The following is a 24081-nucleotide window of genomic DNA, read 5'->3' as shown; positions in this document are numbered from 1 at the left end:
ACATATTTCAGGAGAAAGAATGATAGATATTATGGGTGGTCTTCATAAATTTGTCTTTCTAAACTTTATTCTAATATATTCCCTTTTATTCTAATATATACCCTTTTCTTTGATGTGTTTTCCCAGTACATCTACGTCATCAAGAAAGAAGATGTCTGACTCCCGTCACTGACAAAGATAGTCATCTTCCGTCTATAAGTATGAAGGAGAACCCCATTGCCCATTCTTACTTTGAATGTCCTCTTGTTCCAAGTCTTCTTGTTGTCAGGAGGGGAAACTTTTGGCGAATTGTCTAAAAAAGAAAGATAAAGTTTGTAACTTGTGTAGCTCTAATGCAAGCCATTCCTTTCCTACTAATTTAAGAAAGTAAATGGTGGACAAAAAGGAACACTTAAGCTACAGGAAAGTAATACACGTGTGTTAAGAAGAATGGCATCCATTACCATGGAAGAGCTACCAAGAGCTACTTTTGCTTGATGTAACTACTGGAGCAATAGTTACTTTATTCACACACTCGGGAGGACTGTTTAGATTCCGCTATAATAATTCCATTCAGAAGCTTACCCGCATTAAACACCCATTGCCATTCTGAAAGGATCCTTGGATCTGAAGAGAGCTCCATGGAAAATTTGATGAATTCATTACTTCTAGTTTTATTGGATGTTCAAGGTGCTCTGTGATTCCCACTTAAGGTTAACTGACATAAAGTAGACTCAGAAAAATTGTAGGACTAACATGGACATCTAAAGCTGTCTCATCCAGCCTCAGAGGGTGCCCTGAGCCTTGAGGAGACTGATTATCAGCAAGTATAAAATAAGCTAATCACAGGCATGGTTTTAAGCCCATGAGTACCACACTCCATATTATAATCTCTGTGTAAGAAAACATGTTTTCAAAATAATTAAACTACTTTTTAACATTATTTGATCTTATATGTATAGGTGTTTTACCAGCATGTATTTCTGTGTATTACATTCATGGAAAAACCATGGAGTCCAGCAGAGGCCTGGGATCCCTGGAACTGGAGTTACAAAGGTTCATCTGGTAGATCAGTCAGTTCTCCTTACCACTGAGGCATCTCTTCTGCCCCCAAATAAATTACTTCTTTAAAGTATAGAGTTGAGCCACAGTTAAAGTGGGCTTTTAAAGTGGGGAGCTAGGAATAATGATTCATGCCTATAATTACAATGCTCAACAGGCTGATTGGGGGAATCACAAGTTCAAGGCCAACCTGAGCTACATAATTAGTTTAAGGTCAGCCTGGGATACATAGAAAATTCTGCTCGAATCACTTGTCTCTTCCTATCCTGAAAACCTGCGGATCCGGACCATAACTCTTATTGTTTTCTAGACAATGAGTCTTCTACATATTAGGATCTGGACTTGGAAGATCCAAACTCTCTTCAGTTCTACTAACATTTCCTAAATCATTAGAGGACAGACAACTGAAAGGGCTTTCAAAGATGAGTGTTTTACCAAGGAGTTAACAGCATTTCCTGGTTCTCAAAATGGTATCAACATATATAAGTCACCTACTGTCAGATTCATAGATTCCCATCCTAATGACAGAAATGACAGAAATTTAACGAATCTTATCATAGAAATATTAATTCTATGGCATAAACATATTCATACTGAAACAAAGATTTAAGACAGCTACTTAAGTAGCAGAATAAAAATCTATCAAAATCTCAAGTGGCTGGACAATATAAATAACGAGAGCCTGCATTTATGAGTTCACATTCACTTACTTTTGCTTCCCAATGTAGTCTAACTGTATTCTTGAATGCATCCTTCGTGAAGGAACATGGTACTGCTTTATGGAGCTTGCCTGGAGCTCACAATAGATCGGATAGCCAGTATTTGGAGACTCAAAAAAATCAAGATGTAAACATAAAGCAGTTCCAAACAAACACTAAGGAAGCTCATTTATGCTTATAAAGCAAATGTCTTAACATTCTCTGAAAGAACTCATTCAGATGAATCAGTTTACACGTTGTCATCCTAATTTGTTAGTTGTAAGGTAGTAGCCAATATATGTCATATACCTTTCCAAAGGTGGCTGCACAAGCTGGTTCCAGTTTCTCTTTCCTGCAGAAATCTAAATAGTGAGCATAAAGAATGCACCGTGGGAGGCAAACTCCTTCACATACTATGTAATTGTCTTCAAGCCTGAGAGAAAAGGGCAAGAATTAGGTCAAATCTTTTCACTATTACCTCCCTGCCCCCTCAATGACTTAATGCTCATTTTGAAAACAGACTACACAAGTGAGTTAATGAGCAGACATAAATGGGCTTTCTTTGTTCTGGATGATGGTTAAAATAATACCAGGATAAAAATAACCAAAAATTGTATGCTATGTATCTCAAAATTGTTGAGAGGAATTTGATTGACTGGGCTTTCCCTCAAAAATTCTAGCAGTTTATGGCAATGGATACACTGCTTATGCCGCTGTCACTGTCCAGTGTTTACATAATCAAAACGCAACAGGGGACTTTAAAGATGTGTACAAAGGTTATGTATAAGTGTTAATTAATTTCCTAAGAAAGGAAATGCTCTTGATGATCCCACTTAACTTGACAAACCCTAGAAACAGCGTCTGGAAGTCAGAAACAGAAGGGCGGTCTGAAGCAGTAGCAAACGCCCTCTACAGATCTGGACAAGCAAATGGCAATTTCTAAAGAGGGCCACCTCTAAAGAAATGATAGGTAACCTCTAGGAGCTGAGGGCCACAGTTCTACAGTTCAGGAAGTAAATTCTCTCAACATCCAGTGAGATTCTAGAAACAACAGCAAAAGGTCTTGTGAAATTCCAGCATCAACTAGTCTCTTAATTTCTGTCTGGTAGGGCCATGAACTTAGTGCCAAGGTAGCCTGTCTAGACTCCTGACTCACAGGAGCTCCAAGGCTATATGTTTGTGTTGTAAGCAAGCACAGACGTGTGACTACATAAACACAAACAAAACATAAGGATTAATTTTAGAAGAGTAAGAACCATAGTGATCAGCTGTTAGTATAATTACAATGTGATGTTAATGTAGCACCATAGTGATCAGCTGTTAGTATGATTACAATGTGATGTTAATGTAGAACCATAGTGATCAGCTGTTAGTATGATTACAATGTGGTGTTAATGTAGAAACCCCTCCTTCCAGGCCTCCATTGCAAACACCGGGTCTTACTTCTTCATACACTTTTAGTGTTCAGTAGTTTTCTGCTTGATCTAGGACTATGAATGGAGCCATTGAAGATGCTACGTTTTAAAACTAATATCCTCAGTTCAAAAGGATTGCCAGGCTTCAGCTTGTCAATCATCAGACACCTTTACTTTTATCCACAAACTATTTCTGAACAACAAGAGAAAACATGGTACTGTATTTGTTTGGAAAAGACACCAGGGTAAACTGACTTCGCTGAAGCTGAAATGATCTAATTCCACTCTTAAATCATTTTACTGTGATTTAACCTCCCGTTATCTAAATCATCTACTATACCTAAAACAGTATGTCTCTACATAAGGCTCCAAATATAACATATAACAACTCTGCAGTACAGATGTAACTATATAAACTTGGAAAATCTGGGTAGATTTCCTTTTAATTTCAACTAAATTTAATGTAGTGAATATATTTGTGTTATAATTATCTGAATGACAATCTAGAAAGCAAAGTTTCTAGATTCAATCCCCTTTTTTTCTAATTGTTCAGTAAATTATTTTTACTAAAATGCACTAATACTAATTTCATGCTTAATAAAATCATAATCATTTATAACACAAGAAAAATGTAAATGCAGTGTTATTCAGATTAAAATTGGGTCAAGTCTTTCAAGATTTCAGATTTAACATACTCTTAATGCACACAAAATAAAAGTTAAGAGACCTAATCCATGAGTTTCAGATACCAATTATTTTTTTAATTAAAAATATCCAAACCAACTAGGATATTCTTTTAATTAATAATACCCAACCCAACTAGGATGTAGTATTTCAAAACAAATAAATTTGCCTACCAAAAATTGAATAGCTAATTGACAATAAAAGTTGGAATTAATGTGCCATATTTTTACTTTGATTTTCAGTTCTAATTTTAACACTCCCAAGACAATTCTACAGCCTTACAGATTTTTCAAAATCCAAATAACTTAGGGTTTTAACTCATTTTTTTAGAATATTGGGAAAATCAAACAAAAATGTAAGCGCTTGATAGTCTTCAAAACATGAAAATTCTTGTGAGAAATAGTTATTTAAAAACTTGCATTTTAAAGGTAGGAATACAATACCCACAATCCATTTAGTTGGGTAATTGTTTTTACAGTTGTTGTTTTGTTCTGGAAATACTGAGTTAAGCTAGACATATATATGATAAGAATTTTAAACAAACCCACGATTGTTTCTAATCCCTCAATTTGAACTGAAAACCTGGGAGAGATCATTTAAAATAATACAAAATCCAAGCATTTTCCCAGTTACCCTTAGGACAGCAGCTGTTTCCTAAACATTCCAGATAATTTCTCAATTGCTTACACTTCCAGGGTATTTTTAACTGGTAATCGTGACAGCAGACTTCAACAGTCAAAACAAAACTTTACAGGAATATGTGTTTCATATTTCAAATGTTGGAAGGGTTCAAGCATACAGTTTCAGAACTTCAGGCTATACAAATTAGAACTTACTGATTAAATAATAAAAATAAAGTTTACTAGCATTTATAGATCCTATTTTTCGATTTTTTTCTAACTCTTAGATAACACTAGCTAGATAGAAAGAATAATCAGTAAATAAGCAATCTTTTATTTATTATTCAGAATTGGGGGAGAAATTTGTGCCCTTAATTCTTCACATTATGCAAGGGTTCTTAATGACACCGTCTTATTTTAGATGTCTCTTCCTTTTAGACGAGTGTTGCAAAATGCTGTTAATGTGTAGAAGACCTGGCGATAATCTCTTAGTTTTAAAAGATCTTAGACAAAGCTCAATTTGTAATGTTTTGCTATAGTAAATCATAAATGTGATGATATATTATAAAAATTCAAAATTATTTAATCATGACAGCTTAACTAATTTTTCCGGGTTTTTTTTGTTGTTTGTTTTTTGTTTTTTGTTTTTTGTTTTTTTTACTTCTAACTCAATTCATCTATTTTCTAACTGACATAGTATCTGCCCTCCTGGGGATTAAGGCAGAGAATTAAGATCCTTCCACTTTTTGTTATTTTTGAAGGATCATATCTGGAAAGCATAAAAACACCAAATAAATATATTTCATGTTTAGCAAATAATCACAGAAAAAAATTATCTCTGTGGCTTTATTAAAAAAAATGTATCCTGTTTATTCAAAAATATATCCTGGGTTTGTTTGTTTGTTTGTTTGTTTTTATGATCAGAATATGGATGGTGCGAACAGGCAGGGAAAAGAAAATGGATGCATTTCTCGTGGGTCTTTTAAACTTGTGGAAGTTTTAGGGACAAGCAACTTGGGGAAAGCCAGGGTCCTAGAGACCCCGGCTGGTGGACTTCAGTGGGTGCGTGCGCGCCAGGGCCGGCTTACCACTGCAGGGTGAGCTGAGTCTGCTTCTTCTTGTCCTTCATGATCTGCGTGATGCTCTTCTTCTGAGAGAGTTGAGTGTCGGCCGCTTTGGTCCTGCTCTCATGCGTGTCCGCATCCTCTTCTTCCGAGGAAAAGTTACCATTGCTTAAATGCATCTCTGAGGGCCAGTTAAAGGGGTGACAAAGAACAAGGGAACATGCGATCAGTCCGGTGGCCTCCGCATCTACCTGCATTGAACACGGAGCCCGAGGAGGAAAGAGCAAGGCAGGGGTTGAGCAAAACCCCTCGGAGTTAACAGTGGTTCCGTTAACATTTTTCCTGGTGAAATAAAATGGTCCCGACAGAGCACCCCACTTATATGTGTATTCAGAGTGGACTTATTATTATTGTTGGACGCCCTGAGGACTCAGCCACTGTCTGGCCCCCGGGGCGAGCGGAGCACTCACCTGATTTGACTCCCACCTGCAGCCTGGGGTCTCCGCCTTTCTCCCCGCTGCCCGGGGCGCCCGCAGCTGCTCCGGCAGCCAGGTACGCACTGTCCTCGGGGTAGACCAGCAAGCCCTTGCCCAGCAGCTGCGCGCAGCACTCCTCCGCGATCTCGGAGGGAAGTTGAGGCGAGGGCTGCTCCTGCGCGAAGGCGTCTTCCAGCTCCGGGACCTTGGCCATCCTTTCCAGCGCTTGGATCTCGGCGCCGGCCGGCGGGGAGCTTGGCCCAGGTCGGTGTAGAGCCCCGAGCCCCGGGGCGGGGCGGGGGCGGGGCTGGGGACCTGTGGCTGCAGGGCAGGGAGGAGGCCCCAGGCTCAGAGCCCCCGATGGCCGAGAGGGGACAGGGTGAACAGGTACCGCACAGATGGCCGGGTGGAGGAGGGCGGAGGCAAGGCTGCCTTTTTCCCAGCTCAGGTCTGGGCAGAAGCTTGCTCCCAGCTCCCTTCCACACCTGCTTTCATTCGCTCTCCCTCACCTTGTTCTAGGCCCAGAACCACTTCTCTGTGGAAAACTTCCTGAAGGATCCCAGAAAGCTTAGCTAGCTCTCCTCTGTACTGGGACAAGCAGCTTCAACTGTCCTCATCTCTACTCTCAGGAGACCTAACCTAGGCACCTGTCAGGACAGCCTTGACTCTGCAAGCGTAGGACAAGAGGAAACAAAACCTAGAGTGCCATCCAGTCTTCGCCAGTCTTTGCACAGCTTTGGACAGATGTATTTCCAGAATAACCCAAGGAGAGAGGAGCACCCTCTTCAGTGACTGGAAGGCAGAGCTGGCTGCATCACCCTGCTCTGCACCGTGCACTCTGCTCCGCACTGTGCACACTGGCTTGAATGCTCACAACCCTCTAAGCTGTGGAGATGGGAGGAAAAGTTCATTTCCTTGCAGTTCCAGTACAAAAAAAGATTTGCATCCTCCACAATTTTTCATTTCATGCCGTCATGCCAAGCAGTGAGTGGTACAAGGGATATTTGCTTAAATTTAATCACATTCTAGTCCAAAATGACGAAAGTTGTCTTTGTTTGTTTTTGTTTGTTTGTTTGTTTGTTTTTTGTTTTGTTTTGTTTTTAAAGTAAGTTGGATTTTATTTAAAGAATGGTGCTATGGGGGGATTTGGGATCCTACTGCCTGGCTGGCACGTGGTTTTCCTCATTCTATTCTAAATCCTTGACAAGCAGGCCCTCCAGAAAAAGATAGGACCGGGCACTGGTTCCCATCATTTCATCATAGCCAATCCTGTATCTTCTTTTGGGGTATCAGCCTTGAATTTAGCATGAAAGAGCATTAACTTGAAATCACACAGACAAAACAAAATAAGACCCGGAGTGGCCGATAACTGCAGGGCCAGTTACAGGGAGCAGTCTCCCCAAGAGCAGAGTTCCCTCCGAGGCCCTGAAATGGTTCTTGGGGTGCAGATTCCCCATTTCAACAGCACTTGCTGGAAGAGGCGTCGCCTCTCTCAAAGCTCTTCCCACCAGCTTCCTGTGGTTGCTGAAGGCAGGCTGGAGCCGCACCTACCCACACACCCACAGTTCTGAGGCCATGCCCTAAGTAGGACAGCTTGGCACATCTGTCTTCTCTACCCAGTCCTCTGAAAGCCTCGGAGCCTTAGCTGTAGGGCTTTTCACTTCAGGGCTCGCATGGACAGCGTGCTACCTTTCCAGAGACACACTCAGGTGCATTCTGCCACAGAAGTCCTTTTTGTGTTCACAAAAGGGCTCTACCCACTCGTGTCACATAACCATGAGAGAAATGTTCAGAAAATGACTGGAATTTCTCCTTTAGTTTTAAAATATAGACCACTTGATATCCAGAAGGTGTGTTTGTGTATGTGAGTCATACAGACACTAAGTGAATATTTGGCAGTTTTCCAACTAAACTGATCAATGGAAATGCAAACTAACATCTTGTAAGGCCCTACCCAAATTTTTGGCCATAATTTAAAGTAAACTGTCTGCTTTACAAAACACCGTTGAAGTTCTTTGTGTTTCTCTTCAGAATTAAGAATTACCAGTAAGGCATGAAACAATTAAAGGTATAAATCAGTAATCAATAATCTTCCAAAATTAAAAATCCCAAGATAAGGTGACTTCAGTAGTAAATTACACCCAGAGTTTGAAGAATTGATGTCAACCTTTTCCATGAGGACACACTGACAATGGTGTTCAGATGATGGGGCAAGACAGCCCTCATCCTGGATGACCATGTGTGATTTCAACAGCCCCAGTTTCTGCAGGGATGTGTTCTAACTGGAACTGTAGGTGGTATCAAACTCTGTCTATGCTTTTATTCCTCATATGCCCTGCAGTATTGCCATATGGGACCAAAGTCAGCCCATCCTTCCATGTTTTGTGTGATGTGTCTTTTCTGTCCCATTAGTCTTCCATTTGGGAATCATGAGAAAGTAAAACAAGGGTTAATGGAGCCCAAGCCCTGCAATACCCCAATAGTCCATCACACAACCCAGAAAGCATACACAGTGTAGATATGCTAGACAGAGAGGTACTGTTCCTTACCTAGGACTACTTGGCATCCTAGTCTCTACCAAGTCCTCTGAAAGCCTCCAAGCATGCTTAGTGTATAGGGCTTGCCTCTTCAATGCTAATGTGTAGACACACTCAGGAACATTCCATAGTGGAAGTCCTCTGTGAGGGTGTCCTGAGGTAACTGATACAAGAATAAATAGATTGATTGAGGAAGACAGGCACTGACTGTGCGAGCATCCTCCAATGGGGGAGGAGGCCAGGGAGAGCACACAGGAAGAAGGTAAGATATGCACATGCGTGTTCAATTGTTCTCTAGCCATTGCATTTCTGGCAGGGACTCTTGCCCATAGGTAAAAGATTTCAGATTCTTCAGCCTTTGACATGAAGTTGCACCATGCCTTTCTAGGAGAATTCCAGACCTGAAGCCTCAGACTATCACTATACTGTTGGCCTCTTTTCCTTGTTCCGAGGCTTCCAGCTTCTTGGACTAGTCTGGAACTTGTTTCCATGGTACCCAGCCTGAAGTTGACCATTGTGGATCTATTTCTGCCTAAAACTCTATGTGCTCATCCAATGAACCCTCTCATAACAGTGTGTACACCATTGGTTCTGGTCCTCTGGAAAACAACACACAATTTATGACAAGGGCAGAAAGACAAGCCAATGAAAAGCTTTTCAGTTAACATTGCTAAAGCTTTTATCAAAGGATGACTGTAGAACCCTACTTCACAGAATACTCAAAAATCAAGTTAGACTAAACCTCTAAGTATATGATCTGCAACTATACAACTCGTGGAGACCTTGACATACATATTCCTGGCTTTGGACTTGGCCCAGCCTTCTTAAACACAATGAGATGCAAGCAGCTAAGGAAAAGTAGACCAACTGGATTCCTTCAGAATTCATCTACCTGAAGGCTACCAGAAAAGTAGGTAGACAATCTGTCTACCCAATGGGAAAATAGTTAAAAGTCATCCCATAAGATTTGAATACTCATAATATATAAAACCCTTTACAGCTCCAAAATCAAAAGGCAATATCCTGATTTCTAAAATGAGCAAAAGAAAAAGGAAGAGGATGCAAAGTAAGGACAGAGAAGTGGTTGTGGGGAGGGTTTAATAGGATCAAAACACATTGCATGAAATTCTCAAAGAACTAATAACAATTTCAAAAATGTTCTGAAAATAAAGGAAATGTGTAAATAGGCATTTGTTATATACATACATATATATATATATATATATATATATATATATATATATATAGTGTGTGTGTGTGTGTGTGTGAAAGATATTAAGTATCACTCAAATTAGGAAAATACGCATCAATCCCACTGTTAAGCACCAATTTATACCCACAAAGACTACTACAATCTTATAAACACAAAGCATAGAAAATAATTGTTGGTGAGATTGTGAAGTCATTGGGACCTTCATCTGTTGCCGGCAGAAATACAAAACAGATGAAAAAAAAAAGATGAATATATGATCCAGTAATTTCATTCTCAGATTCTCATTCCACTCAAGCAAATGGAAACTAATATAAAAATGTTCATGATAGCATTATGGATAATACTCAAAAAGGTGACAAAATACAAATGCCCAATCTGTTTCTGGATAAAGAAATTCAATGTGGTATAACATACAAGGGAGTAGTGTTCAACCATAAAAAATGAAGTACTAATGCATGATATTATTATGTCTGATCTCTAAGAACATTATTCAAACTGAAAAAACTTACATACAAAGGGCAATATATTATTACATTCACTGGAAATAATCAAAGCAAGAAAATCCATAGAGACAAAAAGTAAACTAATGTTACTGTCAGGACCAGAAATAGGGACAAATGAAGAGTTCCTCTTTATTGGCTTTGTTTTAGGGGAAAATGAGATTTTTCTGGAATTACATAATGATGATGGTTGAATAGTGTGGGCACATAGAAAACTATATAATTGCACACTTCAAAATGGTTCAGGTGGGAAATTTTATCTGAATAAAAAAATACTTTAAAGCAAGGGAAGCAATATTATAAAGAAATAGCTTAAGAATCTGCTACATTCTGACCAAGTAAGAACTACTATTTCATCTGAGAAGGAAATGTGCAATGCTTGAAATATTTCCGTTCTTGATTCTCAAAATATGAGCTATCACTCTTAAAGTAGTAAACCCTAGAAGATAGTTTAGTGCCTTGGTAATGATCAAATTTAGACGGTTTCTATGTGAGTGTATTCTCAATGTGAATGAAGAGTGAAAAAACCATTCCAGCCTGAACTTGCTTTGGGTGCATGTACAGCAAGGCAAAATCGTGTCCTCAAGTGACCTTTAAGGGAGAATTCCCTATTTACTATCTTATGCCTATGCAAAGATATGCATATGTTTAAATCAGATGTATTGGGGGAAAGGACATCTGAAGCAGGAGAAAAAAAAAAGAATGTGTGACCTAGTCTATCAAAGTAGACAACCATTCAAATTACGCCACTTAGTAATCAGTCCCTTCTCTTGAACCTAATAAAAGGAAGCCCTGAAAAATAATCAAAGCCCTTGAATATCTTCACTCTCGAGGCCCATTGTCAGTCTTAACAATGTATCCCTCTTTAGCCTGTACTACCTCTTAACTCCAAATAAAAGTGTCTTGCTTCTTTTAAAAATCTGTGTGGGCCCTTATTTCTGATTCTTTGAATAAAAGGAAGGCCAAGAACTTGGAAACACCTTTGAGACCCAGCCGCAGAGGGCAGTCTTGCTGTATATAGTCTGGTAAACATAAACTAACCGTGCCTCTGTTCCTTTTCAAGCTGGTTCCTTCCTTCTTCAATCATAATGTTGTCACTTTGTATGAATTGAGTGTGGGGGTGAAAGAGAATGACAGGAAGTGGAGGTTAAAGGGGATACATTGTAATAAATAAGTAAGGAGAGAAATGATTTTTTAAAAAGACAAAATGGAACTAGAAAGTCAACAAATAGAAACTATATCCATCAGTTAGAATTTAAGAGATCAGGCCAGGTGGTGGTGGTGGTGGTGGCGGTGGCGGTGGCGTTGCCACCGCCGCAGGCCTTTAATCCCAGCACTCAGGAGGCAGAGGAAAGCAGATCTCTGTGAGTTTGAGACCCGCCTGCTCTACAGAGTGAGTTTCATGACAGCCAAGGCTACACAGAGATAACCTATCTCAAAAAATAAAAATAATAAATTAAGAGATCAGGCTGGGAATGGTAGTGCACACCTGTAACCTCAGTAATTGGAAGGCAGAACCAGAAGTATCAGGAATTCAAGGTTATCCTCAGCTACGTAAGAAGCTGAAGGCAAGCCTAGGCTACATGAGACCCTGTCATCTATACACATGTTTACATTTTGGAAACCAAATTTATTGCTCCATGTAGACTTAACTGTTCTTCTTTCTATAACTATCAATCCATGTAAATAATAAATAACTAGGGTGAAAGCCAGGAAAGAGAGTTTCAAGGAGGCTACAGTTAGGTTCCTTGGGGCAGTGAACAGAGGTGGAGTTGGACATGAGGCCCAGAGTGGATGGCCTGTGCTGGTGATGGTTGTGGGAAGAAGGAGCATTTCCTGGTGACAAATAGTAGGTCTTGTATGGAAATGAAGTTATTTTTCAGGAAGGTAAGAAGTATTTTCCATGTCAGAAATTTCTCAGCTAATTGCTAAAACTCACTGCAGCCATGGAAAAACCCAGTTAACAGGTATTTTCACAGAGCATAACAACTTCTTTCATGAAAAACTTTTCGAAGACAGACTTTCAAGTCCAGAACAGGGACTTCCCCTTTAAGAGTGGGTCCTGAGCCACAGTGTTTCAATACCTGTCTAGATGTCTCATGAGGCAATCTTATTCCCTTGTAGTTCTTCATTATCTGACCCTCATGAAAGGCTGATTCAATCCATTCATTTCTTATTTGATGCATTAACTAGAAAAATTACAAGGCCAGAAGAGTATATGCTATAGGTGTTTGCTACCCTTTATGCTATCCTCCGGATTAAATTTGTTTCAAAGTAAAACAAAAAATATTAAGCTGATTGTTTTTTCAAAACCATAAGTAAACATAAACTCTTGGTTATTTACTAATGGAAGATACTTGCATAATACTAGAGATATATATTTGCACAGAAAATAAGTTAGACTTGAGAAACATATATTTGGTTTTTCAAGACAGGGTTTCTCTGTGTAGCTCTGTGCCATTCCTGGAACTCACTTGGTAGCCCAGGCTGGCCTCGAACTCACGGAGATCCGCCTGCCTCTGCCTCCCATGTGCTGGGATTAAAGGCATGTGCCACCACCGCCCAGCACATATTTTTATTATAATGCCCTTGTCAAAAAGTGGAGGGGAAAGTACATTTAAAATATTCAAATATTCACTTTTTGAGTCAACGTAATTTTTTTTTTTTTTTTTTTTTTTTACTATTTTTAACTGGATGTTATTTTGTTGAAGCTTAGCATCCAGTATCTCTTTCAGTCAGTGTGGTCTGACTGAAACAACTGTTTCCCATGGAGTGTTGGACTTGGTGTGAATAATAAATGGGAAAAGTACAATTTGCAAATTGTATGAAATGCTAAATATATGTGTTAAATGGCACTTGTCATATGACGGGAACCTAGTAAATATTTATAAATGAGAAGTAGTGGCAGTTTTCCATCCTTTCTTTCTTTTAACTCAAAGCTAAATTTATCATAATACTGACTCCAAAACAAGTGCCTGTGGATACTCTTTGTATGGTAGAGGAGGCCGATACGGGAGAATGCAGGGTGATAAGTCCAGCATGTGCTACAAATACACGAGCAAGAACAGCTTTGGTCCACAGATAACAAGTGAGTAATAATTTTAGTGAGACTATAACTTTTCTGGACTTGAAGGAATTTTATTCACTCACAGTGCCACTGAATATATGATGCATTCCAGATAGAGGAAATGGAACAGGCAGAGGCAGAGAGGTTAGAAAACATGGGCGAGGAGAAGAGTCAGCACTAGGGGCAGTTGGGTGAAGAGCAATGTGGTGAACGTGGAGGAGAAAGAGCAGATCCGCTTTAAAAAGCCTTTTCAAGCTCAGATATACAAACTTTATCATAAGGATCTAAATCTGGGGGTGAAATTCAGAAGTGACGGTTAAAAGGATGAGTCAGTTACGGGGAAGGGACATTGGAAAAACTGGGTGATGTAAAGAAAGTGCAGAGTAAACATGACAGGAGCAAGTGAAGACAGAAGGAAAAGGCTGGTTAAAGATCCCCTAAGGATATTTGTATTAATTGTCACAGTACTAGCTTCAAAGGCTTGTGCATCCTCTATCCCTACGCTACTCAATTCATTGCCATCTTGACTCTTAACTTTGCTATCAACAAAAGTGCATGGAGAGAGTTGAAAAGCATTTATACAGTGGGGCTCTTGCTGATGTTAGAAGCCTTAGGACCACTAATCATCATGTAATCTGACCAGGCTAGTTTTTAGGAGATAAGCTTGTTATTGGAGCTGACACCCAGGATTATACTAGTCAGAGCCCACTTCCTGAGCAGGGAGCTGTGGAGAGCAAAGCCATTCGGAAATCAGCAGCCTCTAGCCGGTGGACCACAGCCTCTCAAGCATGAGCTCCCATGGAGCATAGAAAAGCCGAGCCCAGCCTACACAGCTGACACAAAGGTGTAACAATTGATTTACGGTACTAGAATTTGGATGGTTTATATGTGGCAAAAGCATGTATGGCTGTGGAAAGCTGAGCTTCACATTTGACACAAATGTGTTGACTTCAGCAATGGGAGAAGCAGTTTGCAGAATGAAGTGACATGTTTTGGTTTTAACTTTGAGTTTTGGTTTTTGTTTGGTGGGTTATTTGTCTGGTTTGATTTTTATTTGTTTTGTGTTAATAAAGGGTCTCATGCAACCCAGGCTGGCCTCAAACTTACTTTGTAACCAAGGACAACCTTGAACTCCAAGCACTGGGATGACAGACGTGCTCTACCATTTATATGCAGTGCTGGGGATGTAGCCCAGGACTTCATGAACAATAGGTCGAGCCATGTACTCAGACCCTTGGTTTCTGTTTTGTTTTGTTTTTGTTTGTTTGTTTGTTTTTTGGTCTTTTGAGACAGGGTTTCTCTGTGTAGTTTTGCGCCTTTCCTGGAACTCACTTTGTAGACCAGGCTGGCCTTGAACTCACAGAGATCTGCCTGGCTCTGCCTCCCGAGTGCTGGGATTAAAGGTGTACGCCGCCACCAACCGGCTGGTTTCTGGTTTTAAGGAATTTTGTTTGTTTGTTTGCTTGCTTGCTTTGAGTTTTTAGGTGAGGAAAGAATGCAACTCAAAGGTGAGGAAATTTTTCATAAAATTTCAAAGTGTTCCTATAAAAGTCAAATATTATAAAAGACACAAAAATAGCAGTTGAAAAACAGCTTGTAGGTCTGTGTATAAGTGGATGAAATGAACCTTATTATCTATTTTATCTTTTATGAAATTCTTGCATTGTTTATACACAGAGAGACATATGTACACACTTCATTTTGGAGAGACCAATTTGGATATAACAGTGTACTAGAAAATACTTCTTAAGTGATCTGGCTAAGGGGAAAAAATGTAACTTTTTTCACAGATTTCTTCTTCTCCTATCCAAAACTGAGAGAATTCAGCAGTCTCTTCTGCAAGCTCTTCATTTAAGAGTTGCATTCTGGATGTAAATAGAATAAGATGTTCCAAATATAAACCCTAAACCTTTTAAATAAATTAGGTATACTTTAAAAATAGAAAAACTTGAGTGCACTTCCACAGTATATGATTGAAGTCTTTATACCACAATTTTCCTAGCGTCTCTCTCTGGGGCCAAACTGTGCCTTATACTATTTCAAAGCTCTGAAAGAAGATGTTACTTTATAATGCACTTAATTTTATAACTTACTGTGGCATTTGTAAGACAAAGACAAAAAGCCAGTTAATGTCATATAAATGTTCATTTGGGAGAAATGAGCAAAACCAGAATACTTTTCAGTGTTTCTATCATAATTCTATCCTAACAAAGTCAATAAATAACATTAATGTTAGATGCTTTACATATGATTTTAACCATGCTTTATTTACTGTAATTAAAAATATAGCAAAATTAAATTATTTTAAAAGCGACACATTAAAGCAAGACACACTTTAGATAATGTGTGTGTGTGTGTCTGAGACAGGGTTTCTCTGTGTATCTCGAGCTGTCCTGGAACTCACTCTGTAGACCAGGATGACCCTTGAACTCAAAGATCCATCTGCCTCTGCCTCCAGAGAATTGAGATTAAATTTTTTAGGCATGATATGCCACATCTATTCTTGATATCTTATAGTCCACAGTGGACTCCCAACCTGGTTTTCTTCTCCATGCTTCCTTGTGCCATTGCTTAGCCAATCTTTTCCCTTGGGATTTTTGTTAGAGGATATTTAAAATTATAGCTCTTTTTCCTGAGTGTTCAATGTTTATATTTTATAAAATTGCTATGTGAATGGCTAATTGTAATCATTTCAGAGATGTTCTCATTTGACTACTAAGACTTGTAATTTTGATGAAATTCATTGCTTTTTAAATACAATATTCAGATCAATAACTCCTTTTAGAACTTACATGATTTCCTTAAGCTAAAAAAGATGAGTTTTAGCCAGGAGGGGTGATGCACACCTTCAGTCCCAGAACTCAGGAGACAGTGACAGGACGATCTCTGAGTCCGAGGCCAGCCTGGTTTACAGAGAAAGTTCCAGGATAGCCACAGCTACACAGAAAAATGCTGTCTTAAAAACTCAAAATAATAATTAATAATTAATAATAAGAATAATTCTATCTTTAAGTTACTAATTTTGTTTCAGTGTCACTAAGTGGAATGGACAAGTGCAGGTTGTACTTCAAGACTGTAAATACAGTGCATTTATTTCCCATCTCTCACTCGGCTTGAAATCACATGAGCCCAATATACTTTCTTTATTGAACAATTTATCAAATGGAAGAGCTGAGTGAATGCTACTCTTTCCACAACATTGCTTTTGGATGCCAAGGGTAGATAAATAACAAAAGAATGATATAATAAGAAGTAAATATTAGATCAAGAGAAGAAGAGGGTCAGGTGTAAGAGAACCAAGGGATTTGGTGTTTCTTGAAAGTGGACTGTCTACATCAGAATTACCTGAAGTCATAGCAACCTGAGGGCCAACGAACCAATGCATTACATGGATTTTATCAAGATGGTGTCAGATGTTATAAATTTCTCAATTACAACAAGGAACATTTATTTCAAGAAAATGTGGGAAGGGGGTGAGACTTTGTTACAACCCAAGCCATAGTCTAGAAACAGAGAGAGCTAGTACAGGATGCCTTCAACCACATTACAATGTAACATGGTGCTCATTTAGAAGGACCGGGTGGAGGAAAGACTTGGGGCTGGCGGGGAAAGGTGATCACTTCCCTTCATCATATTCCTAGTCTTTGACGCCAGACATCTATAAGAGGCTGTGCTGCACCCAGCATACTGAAATAAGCATCACAGGGACCAGCACACCAGAGACTCTAGTCCCCTCCAGTGGCATCCGATCGGGAACACCTGTTCAAAATTCTCCAGGACACATTCAGCATTTTAACTGCTAATGTGCTCATCACAGCATATTGCGAGTATTGCCTTCTTAATCTAACATGTAGCCTGATTTCAGGAAGTTATTGAATCATTCTCCAGGGACTGTTTCCATTTCCAAGGATAATTAGTGAACTATTAAACTGGACATCTCATGTAGAACATGACATGTAGAAAATTCTTCTTAGTTTATTTTAGGTGTATTTGTGTGAGATCAGTAATTTAATAATCATTTAGTAATTTAATAATCATTATATGATCTTCTTGTATTTTTTTCAGTTAGTGATCTATGACACAAAGTAAACTTTTGATTATTTGATTATAAAGTGTGACAAGATAGTTATAAAATATATAAAAGTGAGAGAATCCATTTTAATTATTTTATATGACAGTTGTTTGCTCATCATAGCTTCATGTTAAAAAAACAAAACAGGTAAATAAGCATTCCAAGCTAAAATAAATAAGAAGAGCCATCAATTAGAAACAGAAATGGAAAATAAAAGCATTGATATTGATACTTATAAGATAAAATAATATAATACCATAATTACAAGATAAGATAACAAAAATTACCATGACCAGTCCTTCAAATGCAAAGGCCAATTGATCATTTTCCTAAAGGATGCAGTACTAAAACTGTGGGTTTCCATTTATAATTCAAGCTATGTTGAATTTTAACAATGTATCTTTCAGTGTTGATTGGATATATTATAATATTAAAATGTTGCAGGGTAAATCAGAAAATGTGTAACTGACTATCACATATCATCTTTAAAAAAAATAAAACGGCATTCAGAACTCAAAATAAACTATGATAACATTTACACTAACACAGAAAGCAAATAGTTACATATGATTACACCTTTCAGGTTGATCTATTTGTAATTTCTCTTTGTGCAGATTTCCAGAAGCAAATCACTGACAAGCAGGACAATACAAAAGCAGATGTAAAACCACAATAAATGTAAGTCTACTTATGAACTTGAAATCAATGTGAACTCAGCTTTCATATTAGAGAGTGAATAAATAAGACCTTTTATTTGTAAAGCTTAGCCATTAGATGTATTAATTTACAACTTAATCACATTAGAAATGTAACTATCTGTTTATAACTAAGAATTAAATTTGAAGGGACACATGAGAGACATGACAGCTAACCGTTCCCTTTAGAGGTAGTAGGTAAAGTCATCAGGTCGTTATCTGACTTACAGGTTGATCTTATAAGGAAAATTAAACTAAGGGAAAATTTTCCTTTGACGAGTTTCCATTAGATAGTTGATGGATTGCCAATTGCCTTCAGTACTCACTTAGTGTTACAAATGAGAGGATTGAGGAAGACCATAAAATGAAGGAAATTGCAACCACTGATACAGGAAGTGATGAAGTGGAGTAAGGATTTTAATAGAGTGAGGGTCAAGTACCGTGATTTCTGTTTTGACCCTGTTCCGGTATAACGATAATGACAAGTCTATGGAAAGAAGAAGTAATTTTATCGTGCCAACAGTAGGCACCTTTTAGAATTCCAATCATTTCATCATCTACTGTGAGGTGACTGAATCTAAGAGTCTAAGCTGTAGCAATTGGAATCGTGAAGACTTGTATAAATACGAATACACGTCGTGGGTAATAAAATTCTGAATTTTCCCTTAAAGTGATCATAAAATGACCCTTTCAGGTTCATGACCTCTTTTTATTTTGTTAAGATTCATTGTGCCAGGGACTGTAAGACTGTAATGTCACCACAGTTTTGGTCACTGAGCAGCAAACATGGGGTATACTTTGCATCAACACTATGCCCTGAAGGAAGAAAATCTCCCGTCAGAGGTAGCCTTTAATGTGTGCACTGAGACAACCCATCTGTGCTTGCTGAGGATGAAGGTTGCATCATCTTCCTGGCCAATTGACCTGCTCTACACAAGGGATTCCTGACCTCCAATAAGTTCACAAAGCTGCCATCGATCTGTGCATAGTACTGAAATGTAGCAGGAACACAATAAGTGAGGATGGGTTTATGGACATTGAGAGAAAAGGAGATTTTTAAAAAGTATCTCATATGTCTAAATGCAAATTCCAGATCCAGAAAGAATAACCAAGACAAACTTAAAGGAGTAGAATTTTGGGGAACGCTGGGGAGCAGGAGGAGGGAGGTGAGGGTAATCTGTGGTTGGTATGTAAAATGAATAGAAAAATCTCTTAATAATAATAATAAACAAAAAAGAAAAAAGAGTATAATTTGCTGTAAATGGAAAAATAATGGAATAATAGCATCTGAATGCTACAATGAAGCTAGAAAGGATCTGTAAATTCCTTAAAAATGGCAAGATGACTGCAACATTCCTCAATATCTCCACCAATATTAGTACCTTGTAACATGTCACCATGATTGAATACCACATTGCTCCGTGTTTGCATGCAAAATAATTATCTTCTAAGCATACAGGACTATCACCAAATATATGCTGAGCTATTCAAGAATCAAACCAAAACAAAGGAGAATTACAAACTTCCAATATACAATGTCACAGAGTAAACATTTTCATCCCCCAAAGGGAAGAATTTGTGCATAAAACGGAGGGATGAGGTCAAAGCAAGTCTCAAATCTGTCAGAGCAAACAGGGTGTGTGGTGTTTGGATATGAGCTCTGAAGGGCTTGTGTAGCCCTGCCTTTATGGACATTGCTATTTGCAGCACAGATGATCTTTGTCTGGCGTGATTCTCATTGCCTGCTGCTTTCCTAACCAGACATCCTGGCCTCTCCAACATCCAGGAAGGCTCCACTGATTCTTAGGTTTCACTCTCAAAGCTTCACACATTATCTTCCCAGGTATTTCCTGCAATGACCCTTACCCTGCTACACATTAACTATCCCTCTAGGTCTTCCTTTGAAATATGATTGGAAGCCTCCATAATCCATTAGCTCTTGTATTCTGCAAATCTAGACAAGGCCAGTCTACTGTTTGCTTGAATACATGCTTGGACCATGTCTATAAAAGCTACTGAGTGCTTGAGCAGCTAAATGAAGAGAAACACTTCCCTGTGTGGCCTGTGTGAATAGGACACCTCCAGAGCCACTGACTCCTCAATGAAGAGCTGTGTGTGTGTGTGTGTGTGTGTGTGTGTGTGTGTGTGTGTGTGTGTGTGTGTGTTCATACAATATATTCTGATCATGGTTCGGGAACTGAAGTAGTAGTCATTCTCGAGGCCTCATGTCTACCGAGTGTGGTGTAACAAAAGCAAAACTCAAAGCAATACTCATTCAAATACTGAGTACTCAGTACATACCACACACATGAGATTCATCAGTGAGTAAGTAGAAACAATCCTGTCTTTTAGGATATTTCATTCTGGTGAAGATAATGGGCACGTTAACGCCATCATGAGTTTAAAAGTTGTAATAGAGAAAAGAGCAAACCTAAGAGAAAAGGTCAAAGCAGCCTAAGATAGAGGCTGAGGAGATAGCTTAGTGAGCGAAACGTTGGCATTGCAGACAGGAGCACTGAGCTGAGGATCTACATGGAAAAGATGTCTGAGATGGTCCACGCTTGCAATCCCTGTATGGAGAAGTAGATGCCTGGGGCTCCCTGACTGGCTTACCTAGCCTATTTGACAAGTTCTGGGCCAGTGAGAAGCCCTGTCTCAAAAAACTGAGGGGATGGCTCCTAATAAATGATACCTGAGGTTGTCCCTCTGCCTCCATGTGCAATGATCCATATGTGTGTGTGTGCCCACACACAGAAATCAATAGAGATAGATGGAGATAGTGATAGATAGATAGATAGATAGATAGATAGATAGATAGATAGATAGATAGGGATGGATGGATGGATGGATGGATGGATGGATGGATGGATGGATGGGGTGGATAGATAGGCAGGCAGGCAGATAGACAGACAGACAGATAGATTAAAGAAATAGCCTAAATGGAATCAAGAGTGCTAAAACTTGCTAGGGAATAAAGGCAAACAGTAGCTTTGAATAAGGAAACCAAGGTAAGCATCATAATAAGATGAGACTTAAGTGAACACCTAATAACAGTAAAGACTGTCAGTAAAGTTATGACAGAGGAGAGGATTCTTGGTATGGGAGACAGAGAATAACATGTCAAATCTTACTTACAACCACAGGTGGCCAGTGTGTTGGGAGATGGTAAGTAAAGTTGAGATGAGCAGGAGTAAAGCAAGAGAACTGCTGAAGCATGATTGATCAGACCTTGAAGGCCACTGTAAGAACTTCAGAATTTTACCTATTTCAGGCTCAAAAAATGGCAAGATGCAAATTACATTGCAATCATTAGTTTGATGGTAAGAATGGGCTGAGAATGAGTTGAGAACAGATATACTTGTTGGCTGCTGCTGTTCAACAATTTATGCCAAAATGCAATGTTATATTAAAAAATTTTTCAGATACCTCTTGAATTCATGAGTCAACAATGCAAGCAATGATTAGTTGGGCATTCTCTCTGCTCCATGTGGTATTAACTAAGATGCTTTAAGGCATTTTCTGATGGGAGGTCTGCTCTGGAGAATCTGAAATGGCTTGACTCACATCTCTAATGTTCTCTAAGGTTTACTTGGGATAACTGAAGGACCAAGAATGACCTCTGCCATGGCCATCTTTAGGCAGTTGGATTGGGTCCTAGAGAAAGTATCCCAAGAATCAGAAGCTGCTCCCTTTTAATACCTAAGCTTGGAAATTGTCATCGTGTCACTTCAATGCTATTATAGAGGCAAAGTAATTACAGAGATCTCAGAATTAGAGGAGAAAGCTGTAGATCCCCGTACACAAGGTGAGTAACAAACAGTTCACGGCAGCACTGCAGTCCACCCTCTGGCCGTGATTTGCTAACATTACTCTCACTTAAATACGCCCTGTGGTGGTCTGAATGAGAATGGCCCCCATAGGCTCATGTTTGAACACTTGGTCTCCAGTTGGTGGAACTGTTTGGGAAGGATTAGGAGGTGTGGCCTTGTTGAAGAAGTTGTGTTCTCAGGGTTGGGCTTTGAGGTTTCAAAACCCTCATACTATCCTCAGTTAGCTCTCTGCCTCCTGCTTGTGGATTAAGATGTAAGCTCTCAGCTACCTCATTGCCCTATGTCTAACTGCTTGCCTGCTGCCATGCTCCCCATTATGATAATCATGGACTCTAACTCTCTGCAGAGGTGAGCCCCAAATTAAATGCTTTCTCTTATAAATTGCATTGGTCATGTTGCTTTACCACAACAATAGCAAAGTAACTAAGACCCTCCTTAAATCCTTGTACATGATACCCTCTTATGAAACCAGGTTGAAATTTAAGGTCTAGGATTTGGATATCTAGATTATATTCTTTCTCAGTCTTCAAACTGTGAGATTTCTATCTAATATAGATAGACATTTTGCTTTAATAGCATTCTGAGTGCTTTGAAATCAACTTGACAAAGAACAACTTTGGTCTCTTTTTTGGTCTCTTTTTTTCCTCACAAATCCTCCTTGGCAATAGTTGGTTTCCAAGACTATTGTCTTAGTTATAAGACTTTTTATTATCTCTTTTTGAGAAAAGATCTCACAATGTAGCCTAGGCCGGCTTCAGAATTACAATCCTCCTGTCCCAAACTAACAGGTGAGTCTTGGGATTATAGGAACACACTACCATATATGTGCTTATTTATAATACTTTAGAAGTCTATTTTTTTAATATCCAATTTCCTTCTAAATACTTAGCCTTATACACATAGATTAGTGAAACTCCTACCCCTCAGCAAAGAAACATCTTAACCAAATGCAGAGACTGTGGTGGTAGAGTGCTCATCTCCCAGTCTGTAACACGACCCTTCCACACGAGGCTCAGGAAACATCAAGGAAGAAAGCATGGAAAGACAGAGCCAGAGGTTCAGGAGGACTGCTGCAAAACAGAATCTTCTGGACAGAACAGGGATGTTGTACCTATGAAGTCTTGCCTACATAAGACCCACACAGAACCACACCAGTCAATATCCCAGTATAGGAGGGAGAAACCCCAAGGTCTGATCCCTAGTTGAGGAGCTATAGGCAGTTGACAGTTTTCTCCAGGGATAAGCCACTTATAAGTTGCCCATGCCCAAGTGGTCAGACCTACTACACCCATGTGCATATGAACAACACTAACTGAACTCAGTAAGTGTAAGTGTATATATAATTATAGAAGAAGAAGACATTTGAGAGAGGGATGTGTGGGAGAACATGGGAGGAAATGAAGGGATGGGAGGGAGCAGATGATGTGAACAAAATGCATGGAACTTGTGTATGATATTCTCAGGAAAGCATTTTTTTTTAAAAGTCTACTTACTTGATCTGATATTTTGGCTGTAGCAAATAGTGTTTCAATAAACATGAAAGTGCAGGTGTCTTTCACACACTGATTGTTTACTTCGGATATAGCGGCTCTGTTTTTCATTTATTGAACAACACCCATACTGTACTCTATTGTGGCTGTACTAACTTGTATTCCCACCAACAAAGGCAGAAGTGTTCCCTTTTCTCTGTTTTACAGAGAATTTCCCTTCTGTGATTTGACTTTGGCCATTCTAACTGGGGTGAGCCGATAGCTTACAATGGCTCTGAGATGCATTTCCCTGATAATAAGCAAGTAATGTTGGACATTATAGGTACACACCACCATATATATGTGCTTATTGACTTGCCAGCCTGCGCTTTGGATGGCTCATATACTTCTTGACCGTTTTCTATGTTTTTGACAAGTATTTGTTCAGATCATCTGCCCAGCTTTGAGTTAAACTATTTCCTTATTATTATTTTTTCATGTATTATATATGTTCATATGTTATAGAGATTAATACTTTAGTAGACAAAACATTTGGAAGTGTTTTCTCCAATCTTTCCTGTGGCTTCACTCAGTTATTACCCTCTCTGTGTCTCTTAATGTAGTACAGTGAAAATACTGTTAAATAGGAGGGTAAATTCTAGATTTCTGGTGCTGCAGAAATGATTCAGTAGTAAAGAGC

General features: G+C 39.0%; 1 protein-coding gene across 1 annotated transcript in view; it reads right to left on the bottom strand.

Moving 5' to 3' along the window:
• Rfx6 (regulatory factor X6) overlaps nt 1–6239 on the bottom strand; it is a 54957-nt gene extending 48718 nt beyond the window's left edge. Inside the window, exons 1-4 of the mRNA XM_036169217.1 lie at nt 5993–6239; nt 5547–5703; nt 2049–2172; nt 231–292 (exon numbers count right to left, since the gene is read on the bottom strand). Of these exons, the coding sequence (XP_036025110.1) occupies nt 231–292; nt 2049–2172; nt 5547–5703; nt 5993–6212 (563 nt within the window). The 5' untranslated portion in view covers nt 6213–6239. The remainder of the gene's footprint in view (nt 1–230; nt 293–2048; nt 2173–5546; nt 5704–5992) is intronic.
• Between the last annotated feature and the right edge of the window lie 17842 nt (nt 6240–24081).

Source organism: Onychomys torridus, chromosome 19 (assembly GCF_903995425.1).
Source record: "Onychomys torridus chromosome 19, mOncTor1.1, whole genome shotgun sequence".
Classification (NCBI taxonomy): domain Eukaryota; kingdom Metazoa; phylum Chordata; class Mammalia; order Rodentia; family Cricetidae; genus Onychomys; species Onychomys torridus.
Note: the sequence above shows the minus strand (reverse complement) of the source record. Positions and strands in the feature narration are given on the sequence as shown.